The 23,963-nt window shown below is 38.9% G+C and overlaps 1 protein-coding gene across 11 annotated transcripts in view; it reads left to right on the top strand.

The window, feature by feature from the left end:
- The window catches only part of BCAS3 (BCAS3 microtubule associated cell migration factor), a 370,473-nt gene that overhangs the window by 100,118 nt on the left and 246,392 nt on the right, over positions 1-23,963 (top strand). For all 11 annotated transcript variants that reach the window (XM_075113182.1, XM_075113180.1, XM_075113185.1 and 8 more), the window contains 2 exons: positions 9,227-9,360; positions 20,581-20,845. In XM_075113182.1, the coding sequence (XP_074969283.1) occupies positions 9,227-9,360; positions 20,581-20,845 (399 nt within the window). The remainder of the gene's footprint in view (positions 1-9,226; positions 9,361-20,580; positions 20,846-23,963) is intronic.

The following is a 23,963-nucleotide window of genomic DNA, read 5'->3' as shown; positions in this document are numbered from 1 at the left end:
TGATTCTTAATCCATTGCTGAATCCAGTAAATGACATGTCAAATTCAGTTCATTTTTGTACTTTGATTTTTGTTGTTGTTTAATTATGGTAATTTTAATGTAAGGGAAACTTTTCAAATAAGGTACTCAATTAGTAAATGCCTAAAGAGTGCTGCTGTTTTATAAATACCTTGGGTTTTTTTCTTTTAAATGTGGTAAATAAATTATCTGCTTTCCAGAAGTGTTAACTCCTGCCAGCTTAGCAGCTGAGAGCTGTGAAGTGCAACACATCTAAAATTTTTAAATAATTACGCTTCCTTGGCTACAAAAGAGCTTTTCCATCCATTAATAATGAGAAAATTAATGTTGGACCAGCAGTAAAACAGATTAAACTGTATACCCCGCTGGATGCCTGACTGCACCTTTAACAGACCTGAAATTCCTCTGATTATTTAAATGTTCTATATTGAAGTGTGATGGTGGCCTTGAGTTAATAGTTAAAGAGGTTTAAATTGGAACGTCTCTGCAGACATTTTTCCCATTGATCAGAGCAAGTGGGCAGAAAAATACCGTATTTGATTGCTGGGAAGCACCGATAGTGCCTCACGGATTCCCAGAATTTTTTTTCTATTTTTCCTACCTAGGGTGTACAATCAGTCTTTTATTAAACTTGTAGATTAGTTAAGGTTCGGAGTTATCTTTTATGATGGCAAGTGCTCTATAAGCTAATTTATTGCAGCACTGATACGGCTACAACCAGCACCTCGTCTGTGCTTGGACTTTCATAGTGACTGCAATTTTCCTCTCGTATTTGCAAGGTTAATCCCATTGTGGAACATCACCCTCCTGGATGTGTCATCTGGAGTAATGAGAGCTGTAATTATTTAGTGACTGATTAATTATTTGCCTTTTCTCTGTTTATTTTGACTTTTGTTTTTCAACTTGAATTGTTCCCTTTGAAGACAAATGTATTCAAATTGCAGTGCAATTACTAAGATTCTGTCTCTATACCATATATGCTGGGCCAGAAGGTGAGAAATAATTAATGATCTATAGCTTCCTAGCATTGCTTTGTGGTTGGTTTCTGAAGGAAAAGTGTCAGCAGTGGAATTTTTTTGGCATCAAAAGTGTAAATCTAGTCTTCTTTAACACAAAGAGCACTTTGAATGACTGCAAAATAATTGTCTCCTCATTGTGATTAGCCAGGTTGACATCAATGAGAAAGCCCTCTTCATGAAATAATTTCAATGTACTCTTCTGTAGTTCTTAATTCTATTTGTGTACATTCTTGTTTTTGTTTTCTTAAATGCCTCCCTGCAGGAAACTAATTTTCATGTTGTAGAAACATGTTTTCATGTTATACTCGTCTAATTCTACTGCATTTCCTAACTGAAGGTAGGAGACTTTAGGATATACTGAGAATTTAGGAAATTCTTGATCATTTAAATTCTCTCTTAAATAACTACTACATTTCAGATAGCTACGATTTAAATAAAAGTATTATTTAAAACTAGTTGTAAATAAAATCCCTCTGTCTGCTGTGCGTTTAACCCTGGAAGCACACTGAACAGGATCTTGAATCTGAGGAGAAATGCATGTGAAATCCTGTAATCAGTGCTGTTCAGCATCATGTCATTCGGGTGGAAGAAATGTACTTAAAAGAGGGCCAGTAGGTGATTTGCAGTGCAGCAATTCTGCTATTTTTAAATTTCAGAAAGATATGATTATCAATAGCTTAAATCCATCGCTACTTAACTTTTTAGAAAGCTTCCAAATTCATATTTGTTCTAATCTAAGAGTTTAACCTATTCTCTCCAAAGAAATTTATGCCCAAATCAAGATTAAGGAGTAGTTACTGGTAGAACTTCCCAGCGGGTTTGAATAGAGCCCCTTTCCTTTTTTGAAGATCTGGTGTTTGAGGAGAAGATAGGAAACGTTCCTCTGTCATTATCAAATTGATGTCTTTGTGCAGCAAGATATTGTACTGCTGGAGGAGTGTGATTAAATCACTGTGCTTCATCACCTACCTTTGCTGCAAACATCTATAAATAATTTATTTCTGTCTATGTACCATTTATAAGCTTTTTTTTCGTTACTGCCAAAATGTCTTGCTTTGATACAAGGCCTTGAGGTGGATGGTCTTAGGCCTCTTCTCTTTTTCAGTATGTCCTGTTTCTGTAATTTTTCTAACAGTTTCAGTAATTTTTGTAGCCTTCTATTCCTCGCCTGTAAGAGAAAGGGAATATTAGGGTCCTAGTTTCCTTAAGCATTAAAAATGTACAATTGTCCTAATCAAATATGATCCGCGGTTGCTTTCTATGCTACTGCGGGAAGTTTCGGTTTATTGAAGGATGGTTCTTTATTCACTTTTTTGTGATCATCTTTTAATATAAATGTTACATTTTGTTAACAGTTGTCAAATTTGCAGGTGAATAAGGTTAATTTCAATACAATGCTGAATATATTGAAGAAGCTTGTGGGCACACTTGTAAACGTTGATTTGTTTGGGTATCACTATTGCTGAATGTAGTCTGTTTTGGTACCTGATAGACTTATAATTAGTTCTAAAATATATTAAAATTAATATCAAAGTGGCCATTTAGCACAGCAGGCATTGTTAAACAGTTGTTAACTTCCTTTCAGACTAAAGGTGCACAACTCTACAGAAAGGGTAAAACTATTTCCCATGTTGAAGTTAGTGGCAAAAGCTCCGTAGACTTCAGGGGAGTCAGGATTTTACTCTCTCTCTGTAACATTTACTTTACTGTTATTCCAATGAAAAGAGAAAAACACAATAATATGTTTCAGCAGCAAAAATGTTTACAGTAATCTCTGGAACTAACAAACCCCCAAACACAAATGTAACGGTAGCGGCTATGGATTCGTATCCCTTTCGGAGGAATTACAGGCAGGGTTACCAGAAAAGGGAGCCTGTTCCCTTTGATCTCTTGCCCTCACTTACTCAGCTGCCCGCAGTGAGCGTCCTTTAGTTGCAGGAGGGGGAAACCCATCCCGATAAAGTTTTAGTATTTATTGGGCCATCAGCTGTAGTCAGTTAGTGTTTGAAACCGGTGAATAGTTTTTAGTATATAAAGCATACCATTGAGCCATCTGTTGGGCATGGTAAATGTCTGACAGTTCCCATATATCCACCCCAAGCTCCAAATATTCAGATTAAATATATAATTGTCCTAAGTGTGTTGCTATGTATAGAGATCTCCAGTCATAGGTAATTATTTATTCATAAAATAATTTTTTATATCTTTCTCTTTCTTTTGACTTGGAGTTTTGTTGGTTTTTAAAATATTTTAAAATATTTGTTTACATTTTTGTGTACTCATGTTTCTTTTTTGGTAAATTTTGTTGTCAAAATGAGATTTTTCCTTATTTATTTAGGTTTTTTTGAGACCAAATTTTGTAACTGAGGCATACACGTTACACTTGGAAGTATACGTGGGCTTACTGGCACTAATATTTGGCTACATTTTGACTAGCATCAGCCTCAGAGGGGAGTTAAGTGAGTATAAATAAAGCTGCTGTTCATAGGTCAGGTCGTATGTTTCATAAAACCATGGACCATATAAACTTTGTCACATCTTAACAAGATACGTACGTGACTGCTTTTGCAAGAGAGCTGCAGTGGAATAGAAATCTATACAATTCGCGTGCAGAGGGTAGAAACGCCAAGCGAAATGCGTATGGACTGAATAAGGAGCAACTGTAAGTCAGCACGGTTCCACTGAGCTCTGATCCTGTAATTTGAAAACCTACAAAGCATAATATTAGTGTTGCATGGTATCGATGTTCATATTTAAACAATAAAATCTGAGTCGTTCGTATTTTTTTATCACTGTTCGTGTAAATAGCGTATTTGTGCAACGGCAATACAGCTCTATGTGTCTATGCATGGATCGAAGTGTAAGCATTACGTTCTTAAAATAAGCATATCCGTGAATATGTGTTTCCTTCATGCAGATGTATGCCTGCTTTCCTAACATTCGTGCCCTTGGTGTTTCTAAAACAAATCCAACACAGCTTGAATGTGTTGAGCTCTTCAGTGTGTAATTACAGAATGACATTGTTTTGGAAGGCAGAAGAAACCTCCTGTTACCCTGGAAGATGGCATTATTTAAAGTGAAGTTGCTCATGAAGCTTAAAGCCAAGGTGAAATTGCGTGTACCTCATTTGTATGCGTATAGTAAACAACTCTGCAATTAGGTAGGTGTTATAAATAGGATGTGGTGGAGATGGCTTAGGCTACTCAGGTTTCCTAGGTTTTATAACAAGTACCCAACTGAGATTTGCTGCTCTCTAATTTTGCCGTTTGGGCTAACCAGCTGACGCCTAGTTGAAAAGAGTTATGTTCCTACAAGGCCACAGAAGCCTTAGTATTCAGTCTCCGTCTCCTTCGGATCGTGGAGAACTCTGTGTACCATCAGCAACTTCAATCCCACCCTTTAGGCCAACCCTCATCTATCAAACCCGGGCTGAGAGAGAGCGAGAGGAAGCTCCCAGATAAACATACAGCAGCGCCTAAACTCCTAATCACTCTGGGCTTCCGCTTCCAGGCCCTATAATTAGAAGTCCTTCTTTTCCTTGTATTCCCAGTTGACGCAAATGCTTTTTGTGGCTTGGCACCTCATTTAGGGCGTGGGCTTAGTTTATGGCCAGGCCAGAGTCTGGTTTAGTCTTCTGATACTGCATAAATAGCTCTTAACCCACAGTCTACATCTGTACTAGTTTTTCCTTTTATGCATATATTCTCTGTGTTTTTTAACGTTTCTATCCTGAAAGAAGCTTATTGTTTCCCAAACAGAATGCACGCAAAGTAGGAAGCTGTAAATTAGGGCAAATATATCTGTCAGGTAAAACAAAGCTTTAGTAATTTTTTTCTTTTCTTCTTCCATCTAAGGTATCTGTTCCTTTTAAACTGGATTTTAATCATCTCTGTGGATTTGAAAAACCACACAGTAAAACAGTCATTAATTTAACCTAGCTGCACCCCTCATATTATGGATAAACAAAATAAAAATTTTTGCAGTGAGATACATACTAAGTAAAATCTGCTTTACACATAAATTTCCACTGAGTTCTGTGTATGCAAGACTTTCAATTGATTTCAGATGTTATCTGTTAAACAGGGATTAATGCCAGTTTGAAAAATAAGCAGGAAATCCTTGAGAATTATTCACTTTTCATCTATGATTATTCATACATAAAGTACATCATAAGAGAAAACATTTTGGACTGAACGTACGACAGCTTTAACCCATATTTCCGTCTAAACAACTTTTGGGGAAAACTGTCACAAGGTCTTTTAGGAAGCTGAGGTGAAAGTGAAAGTGAGGTAACGACCGAGATTCAAGTTCATGTTTCTCTGCTGGGATTAGGTATTTCTGCTGGGGTGTTGCAGCGGTGCAGCAGCCTTTGGCTGCAGGGAGGTGGAGGGAAGCGAAATGGCTGAGCTGCAGTAATTGAAAACTGTGATTCTCCAGTGTGAAGTAATGAGAGCTGGAAAACACCACACCAAAACCCAAGTCAAATGTTCTAAAACATCAGTGATTTATTGTTTGAATAACAGTAGTAAGATATTTCAAAATGCTGTTTTATAAATACACATTCTTTCACATCTGTGGTATTGTGCTTGGGACCTCTGTGTTGATACAAGTTCTGCAAGTATATATTTGTATTTCAAATGCAAATGTGAGTATGAAAGGTCCTCCTTTAACTTACTGAAAAATAGTCGCTAATATAAGCAAAGGGCCTGTTTTCCCTCGGCTTTCATCTAATAAAATCCATTGATTCCAAAGGGTGTCAGACAGCAGGATTTTAGATTAGGCGTGCAAAATTGCCAAATCAGATACCGCCCATCTTTCTATTTTTAAGCCGGTTCCTTTCCACCCACAAATGTATTCTTTCACCTCTGTACTCCTTCAAGTTAGCAAAAACAAACAAAAAAAAACCCCAAACCCCCAAACAACCCCCAAACCCCCAAAACCCGAAGGCAACACACATTATTACAGAACCAGGAGCTATATATATAGATAGGCAAGCACATTTCATGGCTTCGTGTGCTCGGTTCCGGCGTACGTCGCCAAAAGAGCGGGCAGGTCCCACCGCGTGCCTTTCGGACTGGCGTGACGCGTGATGTAGCTGTGGTCCCAAAGCGAGCTCTCCGGCAATGCCCTGCTCGGGGTGAGCAGAGATTGCAGATCTGGGATAAAACCTTCGTGAGGAGAAGGGTGAAACTGTATCACGTCTGCGTACTGTGGGGTTTATTGCACCATCCGCAGACACCTGCGTTCTAGCCAATATTGGAAATGAGATACCGGTTAGCTAAACAACAGAGAGATTTGATGGACAATGCAGTATGGTAATTCCTGTGTTTTCACTGGCTCATGATTATTATGCAGCTTTCTGTCTCCAGCTTCCAGACAGATTTTTGGCTTGTTTAAAGTTGGGTTTGGTTTTTTGTTTTTGTTGTTTTTTTTTTTATTATTTAACGATCCTCATTGCACTGTGCTGTGTGATGGGATACACGTGAAGAATGCCGTGCTCAGATCTCTAGGTGCACTCAGCTCTGCGTATTCATTTATAAAAGAGCTCTGGGGGAAGAAAAAGAAAAAAAAAATCTAGGTTTGCTGAGGCCGTCTGTTCACTGTTGAGAGAAGCCTTATGTATTCATCTCTTCCAGCTTCTCTTCCTCCAAAGGTCCTTTCCGTCTGCAATAAGAGAGAGCTCAAAAGGGCCAAAAGCACACTCAACTTCTATATAAAGCTATCTAGTGTGAGAGGAGAGGCAAACATGGCAATATAGAAAGTAAATCCCTACTGTATTGAATTAGATCTTTTGGAATATCCTTGCTCCAGTAATAGTGGCAGCCTAATTCTAGCACACAAACCCCTGTTTGCTTCCAGCTTTCTCCACTGGAAATGCTATATATTATTGAGGACCGCACACTTCACTAGAAGGGAAGTGTATTTTCTGATGTTTCAGAACAGAATTAATGCAAATTGTGTGCATAATCCCACACTAAAGACTTGGCTGACTTGCACTTGAGCAACTTTAGCTGTATTTCCTATCAACACAGTCACTACAAATCAAGGAAATTGCCAGTTAAGCCAACATTAACATCCAGACCAACCTCAACTCACATGCCTTACCGCCCTAACATAATACCCAAATGCACTCACGGATTTCTTAGCTCCATAACAAACTCTCTTTCATTTCTAACACTCGGAATCGGAGTAACAGCCTGTAACAGTAAAAGTATGTCTACTGGAGGGAATCTTGCTGAGGTCAGACTTAAGATTTTGCTTTTGTGTGATTTTGAGAAAATAGATGTGTGCAGTGTGGGTGGCCTCGTGCTCTGTCCAAGCCCTACCAGCATCAGTGGTCAAGCTGAGAAGGAAACTTGTAGGCAATTTTGTGTCTAACTGCAATTTGGATTTCTCTCCCATTTTGTGCCTTTGTGCTGGTGGGTCTCATAGTCTCAAAAGTATTTGTTTATCTTCACAAGATCCTTATTTCGTAAGAGTTATGGTCAAGAGAAACTGAGGCATACGCCTGTTCACGGTCAGAAGTCGCCTGCGATGACGCTGCGTTGTCCTGTCTGGAGGCTTCGGGACTGTCCTGTTCTTCCCATGAGCCGAGACGTGCTCATAAACTGGCTTCAGCCTTGGAGGAGGAGGAGGAGGAAGCACTGGGGAGTGGTGATGAGCCCAGAAGGTCACGGCTTTGGTTGCAGAAATTTTCCTATTTGGGCTTAAAGAAAGGGGGATTCCAGGACTGCCAAGAAAGGAAACCACTCAGGATAGCCATCGAGTGATGTTGTAATGGTGGTTCAGTAGAAAAGTTACTTCATCTTTACTAAGAACGTGTTTCTCTGCTTCTCAGTACACAAGAGGATTTTTTTCCCCCCCCAGTTTTAATTCTACAATTTTAAAAGTGGCATGTGCTAGGACTTCAATGGTAATGTGTGAGGGCTTTCAAACTTGTACTGTATATGTTTGTTTAGCAGCAGCGAGTAGAAGAGGAAAAGATGAATCGCAGAGCGTGTGTAAACAAACTGAGGAACTGAATGCTCTCTTATGACGGACATAAGATAATCATTTATCCTTTGAATAGGTGTCGTGTAAAATATGGAGACCTAAGTTCTCTTCCTGAAGGATAAAGGTTTTCAGTTATGCCTTGTGTGGAGAATCAACACAACAGAGCTACCTGGAAATTCCTGGTTTTCTTTAATAGATGCGATACCTTGAAATTATTTAAAGGCACTTCAATGTAGTTATTAAACTGCTAAAAACACTTTGTACTTGACGTTAATTAAATGTTGGAGGATCACTTTGGGTGATAACTTCTTAAATTCATTAATAAGCATGGTAATATAGGCGTTTTTGTACAGAAAAAAATACATCTGAAGTTTGTTTACTGTAGTTCTAAATTTTGCCATGATGCCTTTTCTTACATGTAGAAAAATAATTCTTTTTTTGGTACAAAAACTTTTGTGGCAAATTGACTTCAAATATGTTTGTAAATGTTTAAAAACTGGGTTATGGACTGACATATAATAGGACAAAAAAGTAAATAGCATATATAAGTTACTGTGATTCTGCTGATCTTCTAATTTAATCATTTCAGTACATCCATCAGTGACCTGTTTTCAATGAAGTTAGTACCTAATTTAATATTTCACTTGAAAGCTCTCAACTCTGATTTGCTGCCTTTCAAGCAATAAATCAGACAGTTTCTTTCATATACGTTTATAAGAAAGATGTTTCTTCAGGATTGTTTTTGGTACGAGTTGTTTTGGCTGGGTTTGATAATGCTGCTTCTTCCAAAAATTATTATTGTGGAAACATCAATCTTTTTTGCTAGCCCTTTCCCAGTGAAGAGCATTTTGGGGTTTCACTCTAACATTTATCACTTCAGTGCTTCATATCGCTCACACGAGTTCTCAACGTTAGTTAGAACGTTCCCAGGTTTTTGGTTGGCTTTTATAGATTTGTATTGTATATACATAAGCAGTAATACTGTGAGTATGATTTCAGTTGAAGTTCTGATTCATTTTTATGAAGCAAATCCCTTTGAATTCAGTAATTTTCTGCAACTGTTCACTTTTGTTTCCAGGAAACAAAATGTAAGCCACGCTGGCTTTTTTAGATAGACATTCATAAGCTTCTTCTTTCGCAGTGATTAATCTGTTGTGCTTTTGTGTTTCTTTTTTCTTTTTCTTTTTTTTACCCAGGGATGTTGCTGGTCACTACTGACACATTAGGCCATGATTTCCATGTTTTTCAAATACTGACACATCCTTGGTCATCATCACAAAGTGCCGTCCATCATTTGTATACACTTCACAGGGGAGAGACTGAAGCCAAAGTAAGTTAAACTATTTGCTGAAGAATAATCCCCAGACACCTTATACATTTTGTGTATGTTGGCACTTTAATGTTTGTTTCAGCACACAAAGAGCCTTTCTTATGTTATAGCCACAGAAAGGATAAGAGCACAGCGTTTAACCTGGACAATAATAAATTCTTGCCCTTTACAATGAGGTGCTGTCAGATTTATTCAGATATGACACTACCTCTAAAGAGCCCAGATTATTAGCTGTGTTTGTACTTAACCTTTTCTCATGTAACATGTTAAACATTTGTCTGGTGCCCGTGAAGCAACTGTCAGGGTTTGCTTGACTTTGGTGGTAAAAGCCAAAGACAGACAATTAAAAGAGTTGAAAGGAAGACTGTGATTAACTTTTATCTACACTTTTAGCAGAGTGGGGGAACCTGTCGGAGACTGTAGTGATACCGATTTTGCTTCCCGGTTTAAAAACTCTACTCTGAAAGATGGAAGACTAAATTAGGCTAGATTGGCATAGGGTGAAAAAGCCTGAAATTATATTTTTAAAAATGCTTAGTAAACTGATTTACTGGTAAAGTGGAAAAAGGGGAGAGATCGCTTTGGCTGGCATCGCTGTGATGGGAGCAGGGCAGCGCATTATGGTTGAATCCTTCACTGCAATGCTTTCGGGCATCAGGAGAGCCTCACCTTTGTAGCACTGAGTAACTGTGGAAGAACCTGTTTTAAATACATAAATAAAAATGTCACCACAGGGTAAGAAATGAGTATTGCACTTGCTGATGCAATTACACACTGAAAGCACAGACTTGTGACAGCCTGGCAGATGTGAACTGGTGTGACAGGGAGAAGCCTCGGGCACTGTGATTATGACCCTGACACTGGAAGCTTGGATTATTGTGGTACTGTGATTATGGTTCCTTCAAACCATGTTTTTTTCCTATGAGTTGTGCAGTTACCCTAACTTTTTTGCCTTACCTTTGTAACAAGTAGAATCTGAAAGCTTTATTTAATGTAGTAGTGGTTGATAATGTTTCAGCCTGTGTGAATTTAAATTGCTGGTAGTTGGAACACTCCAAAACTTCGCTGCTACTGTTCTGGAAAAATGTAATTATTATTACAGGCAATGGTTTGCTATAGGAAGGAATAGCCAGTCTGGAAAGTGAGAGGAAACTGGGAAAAACTGTCCATGTGGGATAATATATATAATACTTACAAGTAATTTTTATAAATAATATAAAAAGCATTGGGATCCGTGTGTACACATACACTCCGTCATCTATTTGAGCACATACTATAATGTGTTTAATGTTTTAGAGTGATATTTGTTTTACTTTCATACCAAAAAAAAAGGGAAATATCCTATAATCAGTATTGAAAACCAAAGCATGGATTCCAGTCACTGGGAACAAAGATGCTCTTCTGTTTTTTACAGCCGACAAATTTGTTTTTAAGGCATACATTGGAAACCAAACATAACATGTTTTAGAGACTAAACCTTTATTGATACACGTTTTTTGGGATATAGTATTAGCATCTCTGTGAAAGCATTGCATTAAAATTCTCAGAATCAACATAGTAAAGTTTTTTCCCAGTTTGCCACATAGTTTTGATTTGGGATGTGAACAGTATAGCTTTTGGAATGGTATGAAGTAGAGAGAATTCCAACCAGTCTGAGGTGTATTGATGGATTTCACAACTCCCTTGATAATTAAACTATCCAGCAACAATATCACATTGGAACCCCTGATTCTCAATACACATCTATCATTTAAAATATTTACATAATATGATGGATGGTTTTACTTTTTCATTTGGAATAACAGTACCTGTAGTTGTTTAGTGAGAAGAGTAGTATGTGGTGCTATTCTTTTGTTCCGTAAATTTCATGTATAAATAACGTTAGACAAGAATTTTGGAGACTGTTCAATTTAAAATTCTCAGTGCAGATGTTCTGAGACACACACTGGAAGCCTCTGTACGTCCTTTCTTGGTTAAAATAGTATTTATACATTTGCAACCAGACTTTTTTTCTGGTTCCCCCCGCCCCCGATTTAAAGCTAACTGTGAATCAAGGCCAATGGTCTTAAAGGTCACCTTCTGTACTGGAGCTATAAAAAGTTCTAATTTGTGTTGATGGACATGAATGATTATCCGTGTCAAAATTTGTTTAGCTAGTACCCATTATAAATTGTTTAAACATTATCATTATGCCCTTGTTACATGTGGTATTTTAATGCCCGTACTGAAATCATCTGCTTTCGTACGTGAGATTCTGGCCGATAGAGCTTTGCCACACGTTTCCCAAAATGCCCTTCCACAGTTTGATGCATGATTTTTCCTTTCCTTGCTTTGTGATCCATTGGCATGTTTCTTGCAAACACTTACCCCTGATACTATAAGACCATTTAGTTCATGGACAAAGAACCGGTACGTTGGTAATGTTTGTAAAAGTTTCACGTACTTGCCTGACTGGCTGTGTCTGAGCTGCTGGGCACGCACAAGTCCCCTGTACGGGGTCGCTGCTTCCGCACGAACCGACTGTACGGGGAATACACTGTAAGACCAGTTCTGCTGAGAAGTGTTGGATCTGCAGCGTCTGCTTTGTGTAATACGTGGCACACCAGTTTCGCTCTGGGAGCAGGAATCTGGGAACCGTATATATTGGTGTTCCAAATATTGACGTGTATGTCTGATGCTACAGCGATGTTTGAATTGTAATTTCACCCAGTTTAGAATATCAGCCCTGGAGTAACCCCTTCCACAGGGCTGCAGAATTCCCAGTCTCCATTTCACCTTGTCTTTAGTGGTTGGAGAGCAGACCGGTAGCTTAGCTTGGTATTTCTCATCTGTCTCCTAAGAGAAGGTGACACGAAGTCCCCTCTGTCATTCGTATACAGAAGCATCTTAAGTGGATTAAGTTGCATGCTTAATGTGTATTAAAGAAAAATAAGCAAGTGTTGTGATTTAATAATGGTGTTTTCTGATCGATTTACTGCAATCAAGCAGTGTCTCTAATTCATCCACATGTCTTTCTACTGAGTCAGATATATTAGCCCCACGGTTACTTTGAGTCAGTAAAACTAAAGCATATATGCTCCATCATGCGTTAATTTTTCTAAATTCCAGACAAATTCCAGTTTGGCTTGGGGCTGAGAAATTTCAGTCTGAAAGACCATTTCTAACTTCTCCTGACCGTTTCTGAAGTATAAAGAGACTGGTTGGAGAGAGATCTGTAGGGGTTTTGTCTCCTTTCATGGACATCAGGATCTTGTCTTCAGCCAAAGCAGAATTTGTGCCGAGCATTTGCAATGAGCTGGCCGCTCCAACCAGACAGCGTCACTGAAATCGTACCCTTAATGAACGGGATAAAATAGAGAGTTTGTACTTTGATTTTTATAAACGGAAAAATGAAAATTGATTTTAATACCAAATGCTGTGTTTGCGTTGACGGTCTGTCCCGATAGCTATACTTAACGCTATTTGTAACATTCCTGTTGGATGGAGGAGAAAGGGATGAGGCTGTTACAAGTTTCCCCACAAGCTAAGCTTCCCCTGTACTGAAACGTTGCTCACAGCACGTTGCGCTGGTGTTCAGTATATATTCGATACACGATCGTATGCCCTTTCGGGACAACTGACGGTCATGTTTCCCTGCAGCAGTGTCCAAAGGCACCTGCTAGCCATCTCCCAGGTTTTTTTGTTAGTCATCTGCTTGGTGTTGGCTTCATGATGCTGAGGGAGACTTAGGTACTGTGCTTAGTAAGGTCGGGTTTTTTGAGCGTGCATTCCCCTTGGTACGGAATTAAGGGTAAGTATTGGTGTTGTCCCTGACTGTTCACAACTAGTCTTCATAACATGCTTTTCCTTTTCTCTTTCTGCATGCTTTGAACAATGAAACAGCGTTATTGAGTTTTAAAGTGTTGTTATTGCAAATCTATCTTGTATTTGCTGACTTTGAGCAGCAAATACAGGACGAAGCCTTATGTGCTGTATAAAACATTGAGTCGGGACTGTGAAGAGCGCTCAGGTCCTAACAAAGCCACTGACTTTTTTGTGTGACTCAGATGAAGATGGGGTAAGCTGGGGGTGGACCTCTGTCTCATAAGGGAATAGCGAGGACAACGGCCGTGAAAGAACGTGAAGAGCTCGGATACTTTATTGGTTCAAGCGATGCGAGTCCCAAGCTCACAACATTCGAAGTTACTTTTCTGCAAACACAGACAGAAGTCACTGTTTCAGTTACACTGGATTAATATCTTTTAGTCTTTAAGTGCCACTTATACTTTAGAATTACTTTTTTTTTTTTATCTCAGAGGACAAAACCCGGTATGTTTGATGCACTGTGTTACAGGTGAAGGTTCATCGCAAGTGCTGGTTGTATTTAACCGTACCAGAGAGAGAAGTGAAGCTCTCAGAGAATCCATGCTTGCACAATTCGGCTGTAAAGGGAAAAAATGTGCATGTGTATGTCATGCACATTTTGGTCAAGGATACATTTTCTTGTCCTACAGCTCTTGTGTTGTAAGTCAATACTTATTGCACTCATGTTTTTATCCAAGAGCATTTTGGAAGGTTTTTAATAAAGGTTTAGCATGTTCTGAACTGAGGAAGCTCATTTACTTGCAGATGAAAGTTAGACTGTCACCTGATGATCCTTTCTCTTTGATCTGAAATTGTAAACAGAAAAAAAAAAATCCCTGAAAACAGTATTATCTCAGCCTAGAACAAATAAACGTAATGATAGCATCAGTGGGCTGGTGGCCAGAGTCCTCTGTAATCTTTTACGCTGTCAGACTTTTGTTATTCCGACTCTCAAACTGCTGTTATAACTGACTTCAGTCAGCATAGGTAAACAGAGGGAATGATAAAAACATTCCAGCATGGGCTGCCACAGAACACGTGCAATTTTACGCTTTTCTAGGGAATGCATGAATGTTTTTGTGACGTGGTTTCATAGAGACTGTTCAAGGTTGTGTCACGTACTGTGTCCAGGTAGTGAAACATTGGAATAGTTTACAAACATTTCGTGTAAACCTTCAGCGTTAGTAGAAATTTCTTCCCATCTTCTGACATAGTTATGTAGCTGCAGTTATTGAAATAGTCTCTGCATGACAGATTTTCTTATTTCTAGGAAAGAATCTGGGGACAGGATTGAAATAAAGATTCATTCTGGGAGCTGATCAGTCTTTGATGAAAGCAGACAATAAGACACTGCTGCAGTAGCTTAACTATCTTGAGGAGATGGAGCTCTAAGCACGGTGGTGTTTGCGATTTCATTTATTTATAGAGAGCGACTACTCTGGCTGAAGGACCCTACTTGAATGTCTCGCTGTGCCCATGTTCTGCCATTGTTTTTATACAGAACTGAAATCAGTTTTGACGATTGGGGGAGACAGAGTTGGGTCTATGTGAGTCCAATAAATCATATTGTGTAGTCCATGATTTTATTATTTTTACATTTCTGTTTGTTGCTACATAATTTCCTAAATTTACTCAACAAAAAAAATTCAAATGCAGACCAGTTTTCTAATTCATTTTGACCCTTGCCTTCTCAGTACTGCTGCTTTTTCTCATCGTTTCATGATAGCTTTTCTATTTCTGCCTTCTCCCTGCACAGCTTAATTAAATGCTTAAGTCATGTCCTTCAACTAATGGTGTGTTTTCTCTGTGACATTGCATAGTGTGCATGAAACTGCGTTAAGTTCCTGTTGTAGTAACACTAGTCGTGCTTTATTGTTGTTTCACTTCACTGTTGAAGTTTAATTTCATGCAGTGAAATGCACAAGAATATACACATTGCTCCTGGTGTAACCTGCCACAACTGAAAACCGGGCATTAGGGGGAAAAAAGGAGCCCTAGAAAGATCAGAATGTATTTTAATAGTTGTTTCTTGTAATCACTATGAAAATACACGGTTCAGTGTTATGAGCTTTGTTTTCTAACCATGGCGTTATGCACACACGTCGGAGTGGATTTGCCTGGGGAGGTACTGTGGTAGCCCTGTAAAGCTCCTTCTCCTTTCTAAGAAAGTAAGCGATAGATTACATTTGTGTCGTGCAGCAAGTTAGTACAATATTAACTTTTAGAAGCCCTGAAATACAGAGGCCGGGTATGGGCTGTCAGTCATTCCCAAGAGTAGCGGTAAACAAGGTCACTGCCTGTCCCATGGGATTGCTTGTGTAATCAGCCATTCCTCTGACTATCCCATTTTAATCAGCTGCTTTTAAAATAAGTTCTCTATGTGCTGCCCTTCTGTCTTGTTTTCTTTCAGTTATGGCTTAAATTTGTAAATCTTATTTATTTTGCGAATATGTTCTAATTAACACAGTATTTAAATTTGGAGAAGCTGTGGAAATAAGGAAAGAACCATAGCAAAAACTTCTATAGATTTCTGCTATATAGAATAAGTGAAGGTATATTGGCTTTGAAGCCTTCGGTTCAGATTATTTCCTCCTGATTTTTCAGAATATCAGAAATAATTTTTTGATCCGTACAGTCCGGCAAGCTGACCTTCACGAGAGCTGTTGACACATGACATGCCCCTCTAGGACTCCATTACCCTGCTGCCTCGCTCAGGCCAGCCTCTGAACATGGCAGCTCAATTTTCATTCAGTTTTCTGGAGGATTTTACATCATAGTGTTTGAAACACAGGGAAATAGGATAGAGGAAGTTAAAAAGAAGCATAGGGGAAGCGTAATTGAAGGGAAACAGGAGACGACGGTGTGAGAGTGAAAAGAAGTTACGCTGGTTAGAAGGGAATACCTCGATGGAAAGGGTTGCAAGAAACAAATGCTGAAGATGAGAGAAGCGACAAAGCTAGAGGAAGCCACGTGGTGCAGGACTCGTGGTATAATCCACGTTTATTGAAAGATGTCTTTCCTAGCACCTGTTAAGAAAACCTTTCTTAGACTGTTATTTCCTTTCCATGGAAGTACTGGAGGATTTCTTTCCAAGTCATGCTAAAGCCTACCAGAATATTTGGAACATTGTTTAATTGTCTCCAATAGGAAAATAATCATATTGTCCCTGACTCTTAAAATATTATTGTTAATTTTGTGAGGGTACTGAATTTTTATTTCAACAAAGTTATAATTTTAATACTGAGAAGAGTCAGTAGTAGACAGTAATGTAAGAGGTGCCTGGGCAGCCAAAACCCCTTTTGGGTTTGGCAAGTATTGATTAGGAATCGTGGAGCAAGCTGAATAGTCTGTAAAATACGGACAAAATTTCTGTAGACCTCCTGTACAAGAGGAGTCACAGAATACCAGGTTTAGACATGGGTGAATAGGAGGGTGCGCGCTGTTACCCTTATAATTGTGGTTGTCTTAAGTGCATTCATTTGGACCAGAAAAGCTTTGGTGTTTCTCATGAGGACCCTGAAGTATCCAGTGATTTCACCGAGACTTTTGGATATGCAGGAAATGGAGATTGAAGCTTAAATAACCAAACTGCTCACAAACTGGGAAGAATGATAGTAAAGCTAGGAGAAAGCACTGACATTCCCCAAAAACATTTTGTATTGCAATTTAAAATATCTTAATATTATAAAAATATCTGAGTTAAAATCTCAGCTCAACAATTCCCTTTACTGGCCCAGACAGAGGAGGATAGATAATTCTGAAATACAGACAGGAGTATTAAATCTGATGTTGACCTTGAGCTATAGAATAAACTTTGCATAGTGAGAGATCTAGTGTGCTTTGTACTTTATTAACATATATCTGTAAACACTATGGGGTCTTGATTGATCTTTGGTATCTAAACATTACATCATAATTAACAACAAATCCAGAAATATATTATAAATACATGAAATAATAGTACATTAACCTAAAGGACAGCAATAAATTGCAACGCTTAGCATAAACTTGAAAACCACTAATGGGCCACTGTGCAGTTTGTTTATACTATAAGCAGTCAAGAACTCTGCGTAATGTACAGTAACAGTGTGGTGGATAACAGCAAGGCTGATGGGATCATTTATATTTTTTTTTCATGTACACAGCTGATTTTTTGAAGTCATTTTTGCGACTGCCATGACCAGCATTCTCTTCCAGCTTGGTCCACTGCTTTCTTCCAGGTCTACCGGAAAGTTACGGGCTCCTTGGCATTGCGCAGATGCATTTGTGCTGTTTTGATATGAACGTATTCAATTCATGCCGTTGTATCAAATACGAGGCATTCTCTGAATTAACTCCTTGGACTCTCTCTTGTACTGCTACTCATCGTTTACCCGTGAAAGACCAGCGAAGCCATTTCTGAGACTGGTAGGAGATAGGCAGAACTACTTCATGTGTAACAGTAGATTCCAAAAATACTTTTTGTCACTGCTGAGAAGGCTTTCATAGCTGTATTCCTATAAATCTTAATTCATTTCACACTCATCTGTCAACACTTTTTTTTCCTTGTTATTAGTGAGTCTTAAAAACCTGTTTTTTCTTTGCCTCTGTGGTTTCAGCCATATTTTAAGTAGCCATGCCCATGATACCCACTCTCTAACTGCAGCGTTTGTGATCGCTATTTTAGAGAGCACATTTTGGATTACGTTGTTCCAGACCTTCTTCCTGAACACCAGGAATACTTTTTTCTGTGTAATGTTTACATTGAGGAAAAAACATCCTGTAATGATTGTTTCCCAGTTTCTTGGCATGTGCTGTCATAGGCCGGGGCTGTTGCATGTGGTTTTTAAAACAACATAATCCTAAGGATGTGTACTGAAAACTGAGTACTAATATAGAAACATATACATTTCTGTTACGCAGTACAGTGAGATACTATTTTTTTCTCTGTCATCTTACAGAAATGTCCTCTAAAACGCTCTACCAAGTAACGTGAGAGAGTACATGGTAGATGTGACTGAAAGCAGTGATTTAAAGAGTTTGGCTGTGGAGTCAGTTGAAGTGCAGGAGGGAAGAGATTGAAGAGGCACAGGCGGCCTGAGTCTGTCCTGTAAATACAGCTCAAAGGTGTCAGTTCACAGGGAGATTTGTGAAGTCCCTTCCAGATAGCTGTGGTTTCAGGGGAGAACGCGCTTCTGCGAGGAGCAAGATGCTACAGAGACTGTGGAGCAAGAGACAAATAGCTCGTGTTGGTGGCACGGAGGGAGCGAGCAGAACAGCAGAGAGGAACGAAGAGAAAAGCTGTTTTCTTGAGGCTGGGACAGATAGATGGTTCTAGAGATCAGGAGGGGAATGTAAAGCTGGATTTAAAATGAATACCAAATATTTAGAAAACAGCGATGTGCTCAGAGGGGTCACATCTAACGACAAATGTGGCCGTTCTTAGAAAACAGGGCCTTTGATAGGATTGGCGTGACATTCCAACAGCCTTAATGATTTTATTATATTGGTGATCTTCCCGTTGTCACTGAGAACGGCAATTTGTATACGGTTCTTATGTCTGATTTTGCCTCTTTAAAGAGCAGGTATTTCAATTTCAATACTCTTGGTGCCATAGATTTTCTCTGACTCCACGGCTTTGGGGTTTCTTTTTTTGGCTCTTGTTAATCCCTGTGGGGTCTCTAATCCTTTTTGAGCAATCTATTAAGGTGAAACACTTTGTAGGCAAACTAGGAGTTCTAAGTGCTGTGACTTCATGTCAGTAATACCAGAATCACAGAAAGTGGAAAACCTGTCGGATTTTGGGGAGATTGTTTAGCTATATCATTAGCAGATCATTTGGGTTTGTCACCATAATTGAAAAGAGCAGGTGTGTAGCGCTGTTTTTCAGTTTATCTATGTAATGTTGATGAAGCATTTTGTGTCTTGACAGTCTGTCAGCCAAATATCTTGTCACAAGTCACAAGACTTAAATCCTTTTTTTATCTCAAAGGCTTCAGGGCTCAGTTGGAAACTTGCACTTTGATGAATACTTGCTGCTTTTGTCTGGAATAGCTGGAGTGCATTTCTGGAATATTTGTCAAGATTTTATCAGTGTTTACTCCAATCTGAGTACCTAGTGTATTGTAAAACTGGCTTCAGTGAAATCTTGAAGAGTTTTATTTAGTTTATGTTGTTTAATAATATAATGAAAACTAATCCTTCATCTGTATGTTTGTTTGCCGTGTTAAATCCCACTTGCGTACGTGGTTCTTTTTAGTCAGCTTTTACCTTTAAAAACATTTTTGGAAGAATTGTTTCAGGATTTTTTTTCTATGATAAATCATTGTAACCTCAACTACTTGTTTTCTTGAGTTGTCTGCCAGTACGGGGTTGGAAACAAACTTTAATCTCTCACTTAAAGCATTCCTTCAGGAACAAGAATTTGCCTTCCGTCAAAGCGTTGTGTAAAGCACACTTAAAAGAGAATTAAATCCTTCTGGACTTTGTATCAGAGATCTATGCAAGGATTAACTATAGTACAAAATATTTAACTGTATCTGCTTCAAGACTCACCATTTTAAACTAAAATAGGACTTGCGTTTCTCAAGTGGTGGATAAGTACCCGTATGCATAAGAAGAACTCTAACTGGGGTCTTTAATAGCCGACTGAGAAAGATTGTTGTGTGTAAAATGCAGTGAGTTTATGGCCAAAGTTGTTCAGTTTCTTCTAGACAAAGTTTTAGAACCAAAGAAGAGCACAGGTCCAGGGATACCTGGATGAATGGTAATTCCACTGAGGGATAAACTGATACTAGCAAGATTAGAGACCATTATAGCCAGCTTTTGAAAATACTGGTCATTGATTTTTGGTTTGTTATGTAGGACATGGTATTTCTGTTTACTGAAAATACAGTTTTGAGTGCCAATATTTGTCAAAATCAGGCCCAGTGGTGAGAAGTCTCCCTTGTTCTCATCCCTCCCTTTTCCCCTTTTTGGGTAATCTTTGAAATTTAAACTAAACAAGCAAATAACAAAACATGTAATTGAAATGATTTCCCAACTCTTTTTAGAAGTAAATTCTATTTGAAAATTACACCAAGCTCTTGCGGCTTTCTGTAGTACTTTGCAGCAGGGTTTGTTTTCTTAAGTTCAGGCCTGTTGAAAAGAAAAATCTCAGAATATTTTGAAAAGTACACAAACTTTGGAACTAGCTATTACACTGCAGTTTATATTTATAACATATACTGAATACTAAGTTCATTGGTTATCATGCAAAAATTCAAATTGCCTAAACTTAGGGGGTTTTATTTGCATTTCCTATTAAGATTTGTCTGTTTAAAACATGATAGCCCATTTCCTTTATTAGACGTCTGTACCTTGGTGACTGCATTCCCGTTTCACTCCTCTGTTTTCTAGGTACAAGATATCTCCTTCAGCCATGACTGCCGCTGGGTTGTGGTCAGCACGCTTCGTGGCACTTCCCATGTTTTCCCTATCAATCCGTATGGCGGCCAGCCCTGTGTCCGAACGCACATGTCACCCCGGGTGGTAAATCGCATGAGCCGATTCCAGAAGAGCGCAGGGTTGGAAGAGATTGAGCAAGAGCTGACATCTAAACAAGGAGGACGCTGTAGCCCTGTTCCAGGCCTGTCAAGCAGCCCGTCTGGCTCACCGCTCCATGGTAAATCCCTTTTTTATTATTTTTCCTTGTTTTTCCTTTTTTTTCCTCCCCCTCACATTGTCAGGAAACCTTTCCCCTTGAGTCATTAATGCCCATGTCCTCTAAGATATTTCAGTACGTGCTGTGTAGCTGCTTGACTCAAAAAGATTTGGTTCCTAAATACCTGCAGAGGTGCTGGCCTAAAGATCTTCACAGCCTTCCAGCTTCACATTTCAGTAGTATTTGCTAACAACCTGAACAACAGAAACATTGATTTTACTGGAGATTGCAAGAATCCATTTGGTTCATTCTATTTGCCCACATAGTTTGTGTCACTAAAAAATGAGTTTCATAAAATAAGGTGCAGGTATTGTGCAAAAAATATGTAATGTATGCAGATATTATAGGAACGGGCCACGGTATAAATACTTCAGAAAGATAGTTCTAGTTTTGCAACTGACTTAAGTAAACTCTGCTATCACAGATGTGTTAATAATTTCCACTCTAAACTGAAAGTTTTGGGGTCTTTAGGTTTCAAGTTTTGTTTCTAACACACAGTCGGTAACCTGGTCTATATTCAAATGCGGTTACCTACAATTCTCATTGCTCATCGTGGTCTCTGACCGTGAAGCACAACTGGATAGCCACAGTAAATACTGTTTGAGGAGAAATGAGGAAAGTAGGCAATGTGAAGTTGATGGCATAGTTTTTTGTCCATTTCTTGTGTGTGTGTGTGAGTAATTTGATAAATAATGTACAAAGGAAAAAAAAAAAATCTGTAGGAATTGATCTGTACATCCTACCCCTGTGGTGGACGTGCTTTGGGGAAACTAAAAGGGCATGAGGGGGAGCCTCTAAAAAAGATTCAAAAATCATCATTGTCCCAGTTTTGTGTTTGCTGTTCTTTTTGGCTCTCTTTGACGAGAACTGTACTAGAAGCTGCTTTTGTTTGGATTCAGGATTTGCTGCATCCTTACCCCTCCTTTCTGTTAAGAGTAAGTCACAGCTTCCACGGCAGTGAAAGTTCAAAGAGCAGTTTGGTACGGGTAGCCATCCTTTTCCGGTGTGAAAAATGGCAAGGAACGGTCCTTCTTCCCCAGTTATGGGTAGGATTAGAAAGTGCTTGTGAAAGGCCAACTATGTGCTGTCATAGTCAACATCTTTGCTGCTATAGAGAGAACCTTTGTGGGATTTCTGAATCAAAGGAACATTTTTATGACTTGTTGATTCTTAAGGGACCCAGACTTGTCTCAGAAGCAGCCTCTGAATGTTCGCCTTTCTTTCGACTTTCTTCTGCATAGCTGCTCTGGAGCCATGCTCTTCTGCCTGGAGCCACTGGAAGACACCCAAAACGTGACCTGTAGTTTCCTCCTCCTTGGAGACATTTGCGTATCTACCATTTTACTTTCTCTCTCGTGGTTGTACAGCAGCTCAGCGCGTCAAGCTTGAAACAGGCTGGGGAGTGCTGCAAAGGTTATGATGGCACATCCAATCCCTTTTAACTGTTGATATCACGGAGAGGAAGGAGCTATCAATTTGTGTAGCTTGCATCCAACCAGTTCTGTTTTCTGTGAAGGGAAATTGCAGTAGGTTGTTGCCTTTACAGTATTCTTAGGTACATTTGATGTTTTGAATAGACTTGACACTTATTTTCTTTTTAAAAGCAGAAACAGCATTTTCATTTCCTCTAGAATCCTCAGTGGTGGACAGATTTTCTAGGTAGGAGAAAGGCATGCTTGGATGAAGTTACTGAGAGAAAGGGAGCAGCATTTATGGGAGTGTCTCAAGAGTTTTAGGGCTTCAGTTTTCAAATGTCTGTCTTAAAATATAATAAATAACTTAGATTTTTTTCAAGATCTTTGTGCAGTCTTCATTACTTAAAAATTAGCTCTGTTTAACCAGTTAGCTCCTCTGAAGGCCACACATGGGCGCTGCGAATTAAGGCAGGAACGTAACTTTGGTTTCCAGAGAACTTCACACAAATTGTGCTCATCACTTTCCAGTGGTGTAGAAGGGCTTGAAGTCGGACACGTACTGAGACTGTGTGTTGGTAACTTGCAAACCTTCATATGAAGATTTTCCATGAGGAATCTGTGGGGAATGTATGGAGGAGTTAGCAGAGTTGTCTTCAAAAAATTCTTAGAAGAAAAGACGAGATAATTTGATTTAAAATAATCAATTTGTTAAAATATTGTAATGTTTTTAGTAATATTATTGCTGCTTTTTCATTTCAGTAATCTTTTACTTTACCTGGCTGAAGGCAGGCAGGATATTGAACCATATTTTATGCCTTTGATAAAAAGCCATTTATCATCAACTTGATAAAAAACCCCCTGAAGTTCACAGTGGCTTTCAGTGGAGGGATTTTGTGTGTGTGTGTGTGTGTCTGCTGGATTAGCCAGAGACCGGTGATGATTTTAATTTGTGAACTAAGATGTGTTTACTCAGATTGTAGCAGCTCCTTAGCATATTATAATGTTAAATTATTGTTGTTTGGAGGAGTTACGGCAGCCTGGTGACAGCACTTGGTACTCAGAACGGAAGAGAGCAGTTCTTCGTTTAGTTCTTCGCTTTACTTTTAACTCGCTCTGTGACTCTTGGTAACTTTTATTCAGCAGATTTTGTCTTATCAGCTTTCTACTCTGTAACAAGAAGAATAATATCTGTGTTCCCCATGTGTGGAATTACTTGATGTTTGTAGTTTTCTTCAGGAAGAATAACTGTTTCTTTCCTCAATCATCGCTCTAAATGCGGTTGGTTAGAGTGGAAATAAAGCCGGAGATCGTGTCCCAGAGAGCACCATTACACTGGGACGAATTCTTGATTTGAGTGACCGATCAGAGAAGATAGTGGTAAACTGGTTTTATTTCTGGAAGATTTTTTTTGTGTGTGTGGAGTTAGTGTCATCATGATTTCCTTCCTTTTATGTCCTTTGCAACCTAGAAAAGTTTCGATAAGCCCTAATTTAGGAAAACTGCTGTTAATCCTGCTGCTGGTATTTCATTCGCATTACACTAGCGTGGCTGCAACGTCAGGCCAAAAGACTGGACTCGTGTGAACAAAGTGCTTGCTTTTTATCTTCTTTTTGATTAGCAGTTGTAACCTATTGATGTTAACCCGCGATTAGCTTTTGTTCTTG

Source organism: Phalacrocorax aristotelis, chromosome 18 (assembly GCF_949628215.1).
Source record: "Phalacrocorax aristotelis chromosome 18, bGulAri2.1, whole genome shotgun sequence".
Classification (NCBI taxonomy): domain Eukaryota; kingdom Metazoa; phylum Chordata; class Aves; order Suliformes; family Phalacrocoracidae; genus Phalacrocorax; species Phalacrocorax aristotelis.
This window is presented reverse-complemented; position numbering and strand designations above follow the sequence as displayed.